The sequence below is a fragment of the Tupaia chinensis genome, unplaced genomic scaffold (assembly GCF_000334495.1).
Source record: "Tupaia chinensis unplaced genomic scaffold, TupChi_1.0 Scaffold143861_1, whole genome shotgun sequence".
Taxonomy (NCBI): Eukaryota; Metazoa; Chordata; class Mammalia; order Scandentia; family Tupaiidae; genus Tupaia; species Tupaia belangeri.
In genome coordinates, this window is record NW_006203712.1 from 183,084 (window position 1) to 197,855 (window position 14,772).

Below are 14,772 nucleotides of genomic sequence, written 5' to 3' on the forward strand. Positions count from 1 at the left end.
TCCTCAGGTTCATGGTAAGAGTCTTATACAGGCAGGCCCTGGGCTCAGAAGTGAAGGTGTGAGGGAACCAGCAGTTAGCGTAATGGCTATGTCGCTGGACTCCCACATAGTCGACTGCGGTTCGCATCCTGGACCCGGTAGCTTAAAACTCACGCCGGGCACGTGTGCGTGCGTGCCCAAGATCCCGAGAGGAGAATGGAGGAGAAGGGATCACGGCGTGACCATCCCCCCTCGGGGGTGATTTCTCACTTTCTGTCTCTATGTCTCTCTCTGTCTGGTGAGCGCATGTGCCCTATAGCGAAAACCTCTCAAAAAAAGAAAAAGAAGTGAAGGTGTGAGAGGCCGGGCTGTGGGGTCGAGTCAGAGTCTGGAGGTGAGGATGAGCATGGTGTTTGCAGGGTCTGAGAAGCAAGAGGCTGAGGGATTGCCGATTACAGTATGACGTATCATGAGAGACAAGGCAGAGATGTCTGTGGGGCCTATTCATCTTCGAGGTACACCGTGTGCCTTATCCTGGGCCACAGGGAGCCATAGAAGGTCTTTAAGCAAAGGGCAGAGACAGATTTGCATTTTAGGAAAATCCTTTGCGCCATGCTGAGGTTCTGGATTGCAACCGGCAGCCCAGGGAACGGGACAGGGGTAGCCCTGGTCGTGGGGAAGATGGAGAACGACAGAGGAGGGAGACGTCCAGAACAGGCCTAGGTCTCTGACTGGGGAGCTAGGAGACATGGATATCACTCTGAGATGGGGACAGGAGGAATGAGGAGGCTGGTTTCAGGGAAGACACTGAGGCCAGTTTGGAGTAATTTGAGTGTGGGACCTGCATCCACCCATGGGAGTGATCCAGAAGGCCATGAGAAGCCCGAGTCAGGACTGGAGATGGAGACTGGGGTTGTCAGGGCATCAGCAGGAGCTGAAGGCCCAGGATAGGGAGGATGTCTGGGTAAGAGGAAGGGCTGGGAAGGGGCCCCACAGTTCCCAGAACTTCAGGAACATGCACCCTTTGGGCCAGTGGGTAGGCTAGCCTGGGAAGTAGGATTTGGGCGCCTGGTGGCATTGGTGAAATGGAATCCCCTGTGACTTCAACTGAGTTAGCTGGGCTGAAAGAGGTAAGTAATGGTACCTGCCCCCACCAGGTTGCCATGGGAATTGTGTGCCCGGCACACAACATGGGCAGGCCCCCGGGCTGGGGGGGGTAGGGGCTACTCCTATCCACCCACCATCCTCCCCCGAAACTTGACCTGCCTGGAAAGATGGGGGTTCAGGACCTCACCCCAACTCTGACTCCCAACCCTCCACTTGCATGCAGAACGTGTGCGTGAGGAGCTGACCCGGGAGCTGGGGCCTGGCCAGGCGCCAGGCCTAGGGGACCGCCCCCGCCTCCCTTACACAGACGCGGTTCTGCATGAGGCACAGCGGCTGCTGGCGCTGGTGCCCATGGGAGTGCCTCGCGCCCTCACGAAGACCACCTGCTTCCGAGGGTACACTCTGCCGCAGGTGGGTAGGCAGAGCCCCCGCAGCTCAGCGGGTCTCTGCCCCAGGGGCCCCTGGGAGGGGCAGAGATGACCCCTTGCTGCGACATCTTGCTCTTTCCTGATCTTGCCCCTCTCCCAGGCCCGCCCCAAGCCGCCCGCATCTTCTCTTCTCTCTCTGCAGCTGGGACTCTATTTCATCCTGTATGCCCTTACCTTTGACTCTGCCTGTGGGCCTCAGCTTCCCCATCTGTTCAACAGATATCTTTTTGTTTGTTTTAGTTTCACTACGGGGCCCCCGTGGGCTTGTGGAGGAGAGGAAAAGGGAGAAGAAGAGAAAGCGAAAGTGAGAAATCACCCCCCCTCCGTGGCCTCCCTTCTTCCTTTTCCACTCAGAATTTTGGGCATGCCACTTCTACGCCACCTGCTGGCCCAAATAGATACCTTAGTTCTACCTCCTTCCAAGGTGGTTGGGACAGTCAGGGGAGGTGCACAGGGAAACCATTCAACTGAGGACTTATTTAGTCCAGGGCTCATAGGTCCCCCTTGCCCAAAGCCCCTGCTGCAGACACACCGGCCCTCTGCCTCCCTCCGTCTCCCTCGTGTTCTCTCTCTCTTGCTCTCTCTCTCTCTCTCTCTCTCACACACACACACACACACACACACACACACTCACACACACTGTGCCTCTTCATTAATTGGAGAGCAACTCAAACACAGAACCACCAGGGGGCGACATCTTCCCAGAAACCTGAGGCTGCCTAGTTCCCTCTTAGCTTAATCAGAGAATCAAACCCAGGTGCTTAGCCAGTCCTGCAGTTTTCTAGCTGTGACCTTGGGCAACTCACTTCACTCCCTGAGCCTCTCCTTAAATGGTTCATAGTAGTATCAACATGGAGTTGTAAGGAATCTACAAGATAATGCTTATAAAACAACAGTTCAGAGCCAGCCCATGGTGTGGTGGTGAAGGCAGCTGGATCCCACATAGCCTCTGGCACGGTTTGAGTCCCAAACCTGGAACCTTGAAAGATATGCCAGCACATGTACCCAAAATCCTGAAAGGAAGGAAAGATGGAGGAGAAGGGGTTGCCCTGGAACAATCCCCCAGGGGGCTTGCTTTCTCCTCCTCTCTCTCTCTCTCTCTCTGTCTCTATCTCTCTGTCTTCGGTGAACGCATATACCACCTGGAAAAACAAAACATAAACACAATTCAGTTCTTGGGGTGGAGGAACATGTGTGCACTGCACATCAATGACTATTACAACCACAACAACTACCAATATGGCGGCAAAAATAACAGATAACAATTCTGAGGGCCGAGGGTTGAAAGGGAAATGTCACTTTTCAACTCTAAGACCTTTTATATGACTTAAAGTTTTAATAATATAATAAGACATTATATATGTGATGTTTATTTTATTATCATTATTTTTCAATTTGACCAGAGAGAGACAGACTGAAAGAGAGAGGGTGGAGAGAGAGTGAGAGAAAGCAAGCCTTCCAGGTCCGGAACTCATATCATGGTCGGCCATGTGGGAGTCCAGAGCCCTTAACCACCATGCCTGGTCCTCTGCCAGGTATTTTAAATGCTTTACAGATGTAATACCTTATTTAATCCATTTTTTCCAATTTAATTTTATCCTATACCATTATCATGCCCATTTCATGGGAGGAAACAACTTGAAAGTTGAGAAGACTTGCAAAAGTCACTCAGACTGCAAACAGTGGAGATAGGATTTGAACCCAGAGCCTGCACATTAAAGCACTGCTATCTGCTTTTCTCTCTCTCTCCCTCTCTCTCTCTCTCTCTTTTTTTTTGGGGGGGAGAGGTTTTTACTATAGGGCATGTGCGTTCGCCAGAAAGACAGAGAGAGACAGAGAGACAGAAGGCGAGAAATCACCCCCCAAGGGAGATGGCCACGCCACAGCCCCTTCTCCTCTATTCTCCTCTCAGGATCTTGGGCACGCATGCACATGCACCCGGCTTGAGTTTAAGCCACCAGGTCTGGGATGTGAACCGCGGTTGACTACATGGGAGTCCAGCAACACAGCCATTACGCTAACTGCTGATCCCTTCTCTCTCTCTTTTAAAAATTTCCAAGAGGGTATGTGTGCTCACGAGAGAGAAAGAGAGAGAGAGAGGGAAAGCACCCCCCACTCCTCAATCCCTTCTCCATTTCTCCTTTCAGGATTTTGGGCACGCATGCACACACATGTGGCATGTTTCTCAAGCTGCTGGGTCTAAGACTTGAACATTGCAGTGGGATATAGGATTCAGGTTGTTTTGTTTTGCTTTGTTTTGGTTTTTTTGAGAGGTTTTTTGCTATAGGGCACGTGCGCTCACCAGACAGAGAGAGACAGAGAGACAGAAAGCGAGAAATCACTGCCCAGGGGGGATGGCCACGCCTCAGTCTCTTCTCCTCCATTCTCCTCTCAGGATCTTGGGCACGCATGCACACGCGCCCGGCGGAGTTTTAAGCCACCGGGTCCAGGACGCAAACCGCGGTTGACTACGTGGGAGTCCAGCAACATAGCCATTATGCTAACTGCTGGTCCCTAGGATTCAGGTTTTTAACCACCATGGCACCTGCTGGCCTGACATTTCTCTTATTTATTTATTTATTTTTAGAAGTTTTGCCTTAGGGTGTTTGTACTTGCCAAAGCGAGAGAGAAAGAAGCAGTGAGAGAGAAGATGAAAAATCAACTCCCAGAAGGAGTAGTCACACAATTCCTTCTCCATTCTCCTCCCGAGATCTTGGGCATGTACACACACATGCCTGGCGTGAGTTTCAAGTCACCAGTTTCGTGACTTGAACTGCGGTCGGCCATGTGGGAGTCCAGCATTGTAGCTGCTACGCCATCTTCTTGTCCCTCTTTCTCTTATTTTAACGGCAATAATAACCTTGCACTTTTCTAGGGGTCTCCCTTACCTTCCCATCTCACATCCACATGGCCAGAGTTCCTAGCAAAGACAGTGATTCCCTCTCCTCCCGCATTCTCTCGTGTTCCCACATGGCCCAGGATCAGGGCAGCTCTGATCTCCACTGCAGCAGCTTTCACTCTCCCTGCCCTGGGCAGAAGGAGCCTCAGTGGACAGCCCTCACCCACCCACTCTCATCTTCACCCCTGAAAGACCATTGTGAGAAAAAGCTGGACTGTGAGCCACGTGGCATAGGACAGCCACGACTGAATCACACACACCCTCAAAGATTCCAAACAAAATATCAAACAAACTGCCACATGCAAAAGGTTACCTTGGGCAGGTTGTTCAAGTTCTCTCGGCCTAGGCCTCCCTGTCTTTTTTAAGTTGCTATCAGGCATGTGTGCTCACCTGAGAGAGACAGAGAGAGGGAAAGTGAAAAGTGAAAAAGCAACCCCTGGGAAGGGGATGTCCACGCTGCAATCACTTCTCCTTCCGTCTCTTCTCAAGATTTTGGGCACACATGCACAAAAGCCCGCTGTGCTTCTGAAACCACCAGATCTGGGACTTGAACCACATCCAACTATGTGGGCTCCAGCACCTTAACCTCCCCTACACTTGCTAGCGCTTGGCTTTTCTATCTTTAAGGTGGGGATAACACTTTTTTTTTTTGGAGAGATTTTTGCTATAGGGTACATGTGCTCACCAGGAAGACAGACAGAAACAGAGACAGAAAGGGAGAAATCAGAAATCACCCCCCAGGGGGGATGACCACGCCACAGTCCCCTCTCATCCATTCTCGGGATCTTGGGCATGCACACACACGTGCCCGGCGTGAGTTTAAGCCACCAAGTCCAGGATTCAAACTGCAGTCGACTACATGGGAGTCCAACAACATAGCCATTATGCCAACTGCTGGTCCCAACATGGGGATAATACTTAAACCTGTTCTAGGCTTATTCAAACGATTCAGAGAGAGGGCCAGCTCTGAAGCCCAGTGGCTAAGGGCTATCTCATACGGCCAACTCTGGTCCGAATCCCAGCACATACCAGGTTGTGTATGTGTGCCCGGAATCCTGATGGGATGAGAAATGAAGGAAGGAGGATTGCGATATAACCACAGTAATATAATGGGTCCCCCCCCACACCCATTTCTGGTGAGAACATGTGCCCTCTGACAATAAAACAAAGAGATTCTGTGAGAGAGAGAGTGTCATGCCGCCGCTTCTCAAAAACCTGCCTCTTTAATGACTGCTCAGACTTGAGGACCAGTTCTCCAGCGCAGGGAATCCCCTTTCTCAGTCTTTGTCTTGTTCCTGCAGTCGCTTCGTCTTCAGTATAGGAAGCGGTTGCCATCACGAAAGACTACGTATTTTGTTTACAACTTGTACTTTATTGTCCAATCAATAATTATGCCAGATTTGTATTAGTGTGTTGTGGTGTGTCTTGTGGCTTTCTGGTGCTTGCCTAATGTATGCTTTCTGTATGGACAGAATTATGTGATTCCAGGGAGATGTCACATTATCTATGGAAAAATGCATGCCCTGTAGTGCCAGGACACAGCACAAGACATCTGCCTTTAATGTCCTCACTTACTGACCTACTAGGAAGGCACCTGGGTCGTTAAGTGAGAGTGCCTGCACCTGTAGCTGTTATTCAGGAGCTAATACGTAAAGTGCTTTAATAAGGTGCCTGGCTTGAGCAGCAGTTAGCATAATGGCTATGTCGCTGGACTCCCATGTAGTCGACCGTGGTTCGCGTCCCGGACCTGGTGGCTTAAAACTCACGCCGGGCGCGTGTGCGTGCGTGCCCAAGATCCCGAGAGGAGAATGGAGGAGAAGGGATTGCGGCGTGACCATCCCCCCTGGGGGGTGATTTCTCGCCTTCTGTCTCTCTGTCTCTCTCTGTCTGTCTGGCGAGCGCACATGCCCTATAGCAAAAACCTCTCAAAAAAAAAAAAGGTGCCTGGCCCATCATGAGCACTCAGTAAATGTCCATGTTATGATGGGATTATTTTATTGGTATTATTTTAAATAATTATTTTATTTAATTTTATTTAACTTTATTTTTTTCATTTTAATTTGACCAGAGAGGAACAGAAAGAGAGAGAGAGGGAAAGTGAGAAATCACTCCTCAGGGTGGTTGGCCAGTAAGCCTTCAGGTCCAGGACTCGAACCGTGGTCAACCATGTGGGACTCCAGCACCTTAGCAGCCATGCCACCTACCGGCCCCATGTCATGTTTTTTTGTCAGCCTGGTCTCTGGCTGTGCGCCACACCCAGATTCTGATGGCTGGGGTGTTGATGGCACTATGGTTTCCTTATTTCCCCCAGGGCACTGAGGTCTTTCCCCTTCTTGGCTCTGTCCTAAATGATCCTGAGGTCTTCGAGCAGCCAGAGGAGTTCAACCCAGGCCGCTTCCTGGATGCAGATGGAAAGTTCAAAAAGCATGAGGCGTTCCTGCCCTTCTCCCTAGGTATAAGCAGGGTCCTGGTTGGTTTGGGGCATCTGTGCCAACTAGGGGCATTCTCCTCGCTCCTTGGGCTCGGGGTTGGCTTCCCTCCCCACAGCTCTGAGGAGGGATGGTTCAACCTCATCTCCCTCTTCTTCCCAGGTAAGCGCGTCTGCCTTGGGGAGGGCCTAGCGCGAGCCGAGCTCTTCCTTCTCTTCACCGCCATCGTGCAGGCTTTCTCCCTGGAGAGCCCGTGCCCGCTGAGTGCCCTGAGCCTCCAGCCAGCCACCAGTGGCCTTTTCAACATCCCGCCAGCCTTCCAGCTGCAGGTCCGGGCCCTCTGACCTCCACCCCACTGTATGGACTCAATGAAGGGGAAAGCCTTGAGCTGATAGCTGCCCAGAACAGTGGCATAGACAGGGTCACGTCTCAAGAGCTACACGTCCACACTGCAGGCAGCCAGCTACCTTCACGCAGGCAGTGTTTTCTAGAGTGCATCACAGATGCACAGCCCATGTGCTCACTTGACCCACACAGCTGTGGAAACACAGCCACACACCCTATACAGCCAAGAGGGCCACATGGCAGCTGTTGTGCAAATCTGCAGACCTGAATGTCATCTGCCTGGAATCACAAAGCACATGCCCAGATAACCCACCAACCCATACACCCTGTAACGCCACGGGACTCAGCCCACATCAGAGTCTGGCTGCCACCTTCCCAGCTCACACTCCCTCTCCATGAGGCACTCCTGTCAGTGCCGCTGCGTCGGTGCCTGGTGAGGACAGGAGCACACTGTCTCCTGGATGGCATCACAGTCTGGGGGGTTGTCCCTGTACACCACACCAACATGGACTTACTGGTGTGGCTGCAATGCTTGCCTGGCATCCAGCCACCACCAGCCACGCACTTCCTCTGACCTACACAGCCAGCCCCGGAGGTACAGTCCCCAGCCACTCCACACCTGGAGCCTTCAAAGTCGCCACTTCCTAGCACCCTGATCTGAAAAGTCTCCCAGATACAAACATGTCCCACCTGCAATTGTGCACACAGACTCTAAAGGGGACATGAAGGGGACCCTCAGACCAGAGGGACCGTCCACCCCCCACCCCCGCTGATACGACCGTATGAAAAGTGGCCCCTGCTCTCGTCTCCCCCGTCACACACACACACGTGCACACACTGACTACACTGACTAACAGCCCTACTTTAGGCCAGAGTCCTGGTTGCACTCAGCGGTAGGGACAGAAGCCCAAGCAGGGGCGTTTCCAAGCGTCAGTGTTGGGGAAGAGGTCAGATCTGACATCCTTTTGACTTGAAGATCCCTATTTTGCAATAAAAGTTTCTTTCTGACTCCTGGTCTGGCTCGCTGTAAAACCTGTGTGTGTGCCACCAAGGCTGTCATTGTGAGTAAGGGGTGGGGATGGGGGAGTCCGCCCCTCCCGGGAGGCCAGGCAAGAGCTGAAAAACATGGCCACCACCCACCCTGGCTGTTGACATCAGTACCAGATGTGGAGCTGCGGGGAGGGGAGGGCGGGGCTGGGGCGTCCCAGGCCTGACTTCCAGAGAGGGCCAGAGTGTCCAGCAGTGGGGTGGGGCAAGGACCGGGTAATCACAGCTGACTGCAGGCCTTGGGGGCCAGGAAGCTGACCAGAGCCAAACCCTGGGACTCTCCAAGTCTGAAAGCAGATCTAGCAGGCCCTGGAGCACAGACAGACCTGCGCCCCACACGGGGCTTCTACCACCCCTTTCCTCCTGCTTTCCCTTCCCAAAAAAACCAAAGGCATCTGTCTTTTAAGTGTGTTTACTTTTTTATTTTATTTATTTTTTTGCTAAGGGCATATGCGCTCACTAGAGAGAAAATGAGAAGCCACCTCCCAAGGGGGATGACCATTTCGCAATCGCTTTCCCAATCTCCTTTGGGAATTAAGTTGTTCTTTCATTTTTTTCATTTTATTTCATGAAAGAGAGACAGGCTCCTCTATAGGGTCTTCACTTTGCAGTTCACTCTCAGTCGCAGGCAGCCCGGATCACGGGCATAGGCTGTGAGTGTGTGTGTGTGTGCATGTGCGTGCAGGTGTGTGTGTACAGGGAGGCCTCAGGACCTTCCCATGTGAGTCGGACATTGCAGGGCATTACAGGCCTGCTGCTGCCCACTTTCTATTTAATTATCTAGTCAGGAATGTTTCAGGCATACACGAAAGTAGAGTGAAGGCACCAAACTCTTGCGTATTCCCACCCAGCCTCATTCAATAACCAACTTTCTGCCGCTTTTATTGTATCATCTTTTTTGAAGAATTATTTTATTTAACTTTTTTTTTTTTTTTAATGTTAATTTGACCAGAGAAGGACAGAGTGAGAGCGAGAAGAGAAAGTGAGAAAGCAAGCCGCCAGGTCCAGGACTCAAACTGTGGTTGGCCATGTGGGAGTCCAGTGCCCTTCACCACCACACCACCTGCCGGTCCCTGTATCACTTTTTCATTTTTGCCAGAGTGTGCTTGTGCTGACCAGAAAGACCAAGAAACTGAGTAAGCACCCCCATAGGAAATGGTCACAATGAAATCCCTGTTTCTCTCTAGAATTTTGGGCATGCTTGCACATGTGCCCAGCATGTTTCTTAAGCAGCTGAGTCCTGAACTCACACCACAAAGTCAGACACGTGGGATCCAGCCACCTTAACCACCATGCCACAGGCTAGCCCCATCCATCACTTTCTAAAAATTATTTTAAGACAAATACCAGAAAACAATTGAATATGCATGTCTTTTTTTTTTTTCTGGAAATTTTAAAAAAATTAATTAGTTAACTACTTTACATTCATTCCCTGAGCATCGTCACAACATACAAAATGTGATTTTCCCATCCAGAATATATTGCACAGTGGCTTAACCATCCCTGTTATCGTCAATCATTTTCCATTTCTAGTTTCATATGTATATATATATTTTTACCCCTATTTCCCACCCTCCTCCCACACTGTCTCAGGTGTCTACAGTTCTTTTCAATTCCTTCCCTCCTCCCCCCCACATTTTATTGATTCACAAAATTTTTTAAATAATCTAACTACTTTCACTAGCAAGTTGGGACCAGCAGTTAGCGTAATGGCTATGTCGCTGGACTCCCACGTGGTCGACCGCGGTTCGAGTCCCGGACCCGGCAGCTTAAACTCACGCCGGGCGCGTGTGCGTGCGTGCCCAAGATCCCAAGAGGAGAAGAAAGGAGATTGCTGCGTGACCATCCCCCCTGGGGGGTGATTTCTCACTTTCTGTCTCTCTGTCTCTCTCTGTCTTTCTGACGAGCGCACACGCCCTATAGCAAAAACCTCTCCAAAAAAAGAAAAAAAAATAGCAAGTTCAGCTGGTATATACATATCTGTGAATACATGTCTGCCTTTAGGCGTGAAACTTTGATCAATGAATATACTATAAGGTAGCACATAGCTGATGCTATATAGCTTACTATGGCCATTAAATAGGTATTTTTTAATATATTTTTTAATTTCAAGAAAAGCGGTTTTAGCTTTAATAAATCAAAGAACTGCTAAGGAACTTGGCTTAAAACTTAAAGCCAGGTGGGACCAGCAGTTGGCATAATGGCTATGTTGCTGGACTCCCACATCGACGACCACAGTTCAAGTCCTGGGCATGGTGGCTTAAACTCACGCTGGGCTCCTGAGTATGCATGCCCAAGATCCCGAGAAGACAATGGAGGAGAAGGAACTGCAGTGTGGCCATCTCCTGGGTGGTGATCTCTTGCTTTCTGTCTCTCTGTCTCTCTCTGTCTTTCTGGTGAGAGCACGTGCCCTGTAGCAAAAACCTCTCCAAAAAGCAAAAACAAAAAAACTTAAAGCCAGAAATCTGGTCAAATAGTATGTACATGAGCCTATCGACAGCTCAAGACAGGACAAAAGTCCTTAAAACCGGGAAAACAAAGCCTAGAAGAAAATCAGCAATGTTGTAATCAAAAGTCATAAAATGCTATTTCACCAGTCTCATCTACTTTATCTTCTGTTGTGGTCTGATCTTCTCCATTAAATTCTGGGATATAATATTCAACTCCAGACTAGTCCCCATGACTACATTAACTCTTTCTTTAACTTTCGAACTCTTATTTCTGTGTGTCTGTATTTAATTTTCCTGGTATAGCACTGCCTTGAGAACTTTTTGGAGATCTGGTCTGGTGCTGGTAAATTCTTTCAGGTTTTGTTTATCTGAGAATGCTCTTATCTTTTCTTCCCCTATGAAGGATAATCTTGCCGGGTACAGTATTCTTGGTTTAAATTGCTTTTCCCTTAACACTTTGTTTTTTTTTTAAGAATAATTTTTATTTAGTTTTATTTATTCATTTATTTTATTTTAATTTGACCTGAGAGAGATAAAGAGAGAGAGAGAAAGAAAGTGAGAAAGCAAGCTGCCAGGTCCAGGACTCAAACCATGGTCAGCCTTGTGGGAATGTCCAGTGCCTTCACCACCATACCACCTGCTGGTCCCCTCCCTTAACACTTTGAATATATTTTCCCATTCTTTTCTTGCTCACATTGTTTCCAATGAGAGTTCTGCTGTTAGCCTAATGGAATATCCTTTGTAGGTAACTTGCCGTTTCTCTCTTGCCAGTCTTAGTATCTTGTCCTTGTCTGTGATTTTGGTCAATCTGGCTATTATGTGTCTAGGAGAAGATCTTCTTGGGTTGATTCTATCTGGGATCCTTTGTATTTCTTGGGACTGGATCTATGAGTGCCTCTCTAGGTTTGGAAAGTTTTCTTGCAGGATTTCATGGAATAGATTATCAATGCCCTTATGAGTCTCTTCTCCTTCTGGGATACCAATTATCTAGATGTTTGAATGTTTGATGGTATCTATTATTTCTCGCATATTATTCTCATTTGGGGGGGGGCAATTTTCTCGGTCTTCAAGGTGGATTCTTCTAGGCCAGTGATTCTATCTTCTACATCTGAGATTTTATTTTCTGTATGATCTAGTCTGCTTTTAATACTCTCAAGGGAGATTTTGACTTTCTGTATTATAGCCTTCATCTCTAACAGGTCCATTCGATTCTTTTTTATAGTGTGTATTTCCTATTTTAGATCTTGCAGAAATTTCCTCACCTTCTGGAACTCATCGGCTCCTTTCTCCTGCCTTTTCTGCAGTTCATTGTCTCTCTTCTCTTCCATCTCTGTTAGCTTCTTCATTATGAATATTCTAACAGTTTTATCAGATATTTCTATGATTTCCATTGAACCGTCTATGGATGAAGAGGAGTTGTTCTTTTCCCTTGAAGGAGAGGTATTTTCTTGCTTTCCCATATTCCTTGTGATACTGTGGTGATTTCTAGTCATCTGATGGATTGTGTGTCTCTTCCTAATTCTTGAAGTTCAATTTGAGCATTCAGAGGTGTGCAGAAGGAGGTGATATCTCTCTTCGGTTCCATTTTCACTCTTTGTGCATCAGATTCAGTGGAAATAGAGGAAAATTCTGACCCTAATTGTATTCAGATGTTTGGATCCTGTTCACTTGGACCTGTCTAGACAGTGTGTAGAGGCTTGGGAGGTAAAACTAGAACTGTCCAACTGTAACAGGCATTTCCTCTGGAATGATCTGAATATGCATTTCTAAGAATTGAGGACCTCCCCCCAATATTTTATTATGAAAGTTTTCCACTGTACAGCAAAGTTGGGGGAATTATACAGACAAATCCCATGTGCTAGCTCTTAGACTCACCAGAATTTTTCTACACTGTTCTATTTTTTTGTAGGAATTGTTTTATTTAATTATTCATCAACATTATTTTTTTAATTTGATCAGATGGAGAGAGAGGGAAAGTGAGAAAGCAAGCTGCCAGGTCTGGAACTCGAACCACAATTGGCCATGTGAGAGACCAGAGCCCCAACCACCATGCCACCTGCTGGGCCTACACTGTTCTATTATTTCTACCCGCCTATCCATTAAGCTTGGTTCTTTTAGACACTTCCAAGTAAATCAAAGACATCAGTTCATCTACAAACTATAGCAGTGCGTATATTATTAGCTAAGGTTCTCTGTTTTGTTGTTTTTCTAAAAAATTATTTTATTTTATTTGTTATTATTATTTTTTAATTTGACTTGAGAGAGACAGCGAGAGAAAAAAGGAAAGTGAGAAAACAAGCTACCAGGTCCAGGACTCAAACTGTATAAGGCCAGTGCCTTAACCTCCATGCCACCTGCTGGCCCCAGATTTTCTGTTTATTTTTTTTTTTTTTAATTTTCCATGATGTTATCATTTTGCAAACTTAAGTTCTATAGAGGTGGCATGAAATAGTGATATAGTAGAGAACTGAAAGAGATTGGAGAGCCACCTCTGTGACCTAATGGTTAAGGGAGTTAGGTCCCAGATGGCCAAGCCTACAGTTTGAATCTCGAACCTGATGGCTTAGCAAACATGCTGTGTGTGTGTGTGTGTGTGCATGTGCATGCCCCAAATTCCAGCAGGGTGGAGAAATGGAAAAGAAGAGATTGCAGCATGACCACATCTCATTTCTCCCTCCCTCTCTGGCAAGTGCACATGCCCTCTGGCAAGCTTGCCTTTTATTTTTTTTTTTTTTTAAGAATTACTCTGTTTAACTTTATTTATTTATTTATTCATTTATTTATTTTTAATTTGACCAGAGAGGGACAGAATATGACAGAGAGAGAGAGAAGGAAAGTGAGAAAGCAAGCCTCCAGGTCCAGGACTAGAACTGTAGTTGGCTATGTGGAAGTCCAGTGCCCTTAACCACCATACCACCTGCTGGCCCCCAAGGCAAACTTGCTTTTAAAAATTTTTTAAAATTTATTTTAATTTGACCAGGGAGGGACAGAGTGAGAGAGATAGAAAGTGAGAAAGCAAGCCATCAAGTCCAGGTCTCGAACTGTGGTTGGCCATGTGGGAGTCCAGTGCCCTTTACCACTATGCCACTTGCTGGCCCTGCAAACTTGCTCTAAAAAAAATGTATTTATTTATTGTGATTTTCGGGCTTCTGGGTCCAGGACTTGAGCCACCATGTTAGCCACGTGGGAGCCCAATGCCTCAACCACCATGCCACTTGCCAGCCCCCAAACTTGTTTTAAAAAATGACAGGTTGGAGGGACCAGCAGATGGAGTAATGGTTATGTCCCATAGTGGATCGCTGTTTGAGTCCTGGACCTGGCGGCTTAAAACTCATGCCAGGAGCACATGCGCACATGCCCAAGATCCCAAGAGGAGAATGAAGAAGAAGGAATTGTGGCATGGCCATCCCCCTGGGTGGTGATTTCTCGCTTTCTATCTCTCTGTCTGGTGAGCGCAAGCTCCCTATAGCAAAAATCTCTCTCAAAAAAAAAGAAAAAAAGACAGATTGGAATAAAATCTACTTTGTCATGTGCTAGTTGATCTCACATTGACTTTGGTGGATTTATCTTTTTTTAAAAAAAAAGATTACTTACTTAAATTTATTTATTCTTTTTTTTTTGGAGAGGTTTTTGCTATAGGGCGCATGTGCTCACCAGGCAGACAGAGAGAGACAGAGGTACAGAAAGCGAGAAATCACCTCCCAAGGGGGATGGCCACGCTGCAATCCCTTCTCCTCCATTCTCCTCTCGTGATCTTGGGCACGCACGGGCATGTGCCCGGCATGAGTTTTAAGCCACCAGGTCCGGGACTCGAACCACAGTCGACTACATGGGAGTCCAGCGACACAGCCATTACACTAACAGCTGGTCCCACATTCGTTTATTTTTTTAAGTTGAAAGAGAGAAAGTGAGAAAGCAAATCCTCAGGTTTGGGACTTGAACTGTGGTTGGCCATGTGGGAGTGTCTAGCATCTTAACCACCACACCACCTGCTGGATTTAACGTTTTTTTGTTTTGTTTTGTTTTGTTTTAAGAATTATTTTAGGGGGACCAGCAGTTAGTGTAATGGCTATGTAGCTCGACTCCCA

The 14,772-nt window shown here is 47.8% G+C and overlaps 1 protein-coding gene across 1 annotated transcript in view; it reads left to right on the forward strand.

Annotated features, from left to right (window-relative positions):
* CYP2S1 (cytochrome P450 family 2 subfamily S member 1) overlaps positions 1–8,195 on the forward strand; it is a gene marked incomplete in the record, with an annotated part of 47,923 nt that extends 39,728 nt beyond the window's left edge. Inside the window, 3 exon segments of the mRNA XM_027767034.1 lie at positions 1,310–1,497; positions 6,725–6,866; positions 7,005–8,195. Coding sequence (XP_027622835.1) covers positions 1,310–1,497; positions 6,725–6,866; positions 7,005–7,186 — 512 coding nt within the window.
* Between the last annotated feature and the right edge of the window lie 6,577 nt (positions 8,196–14,772).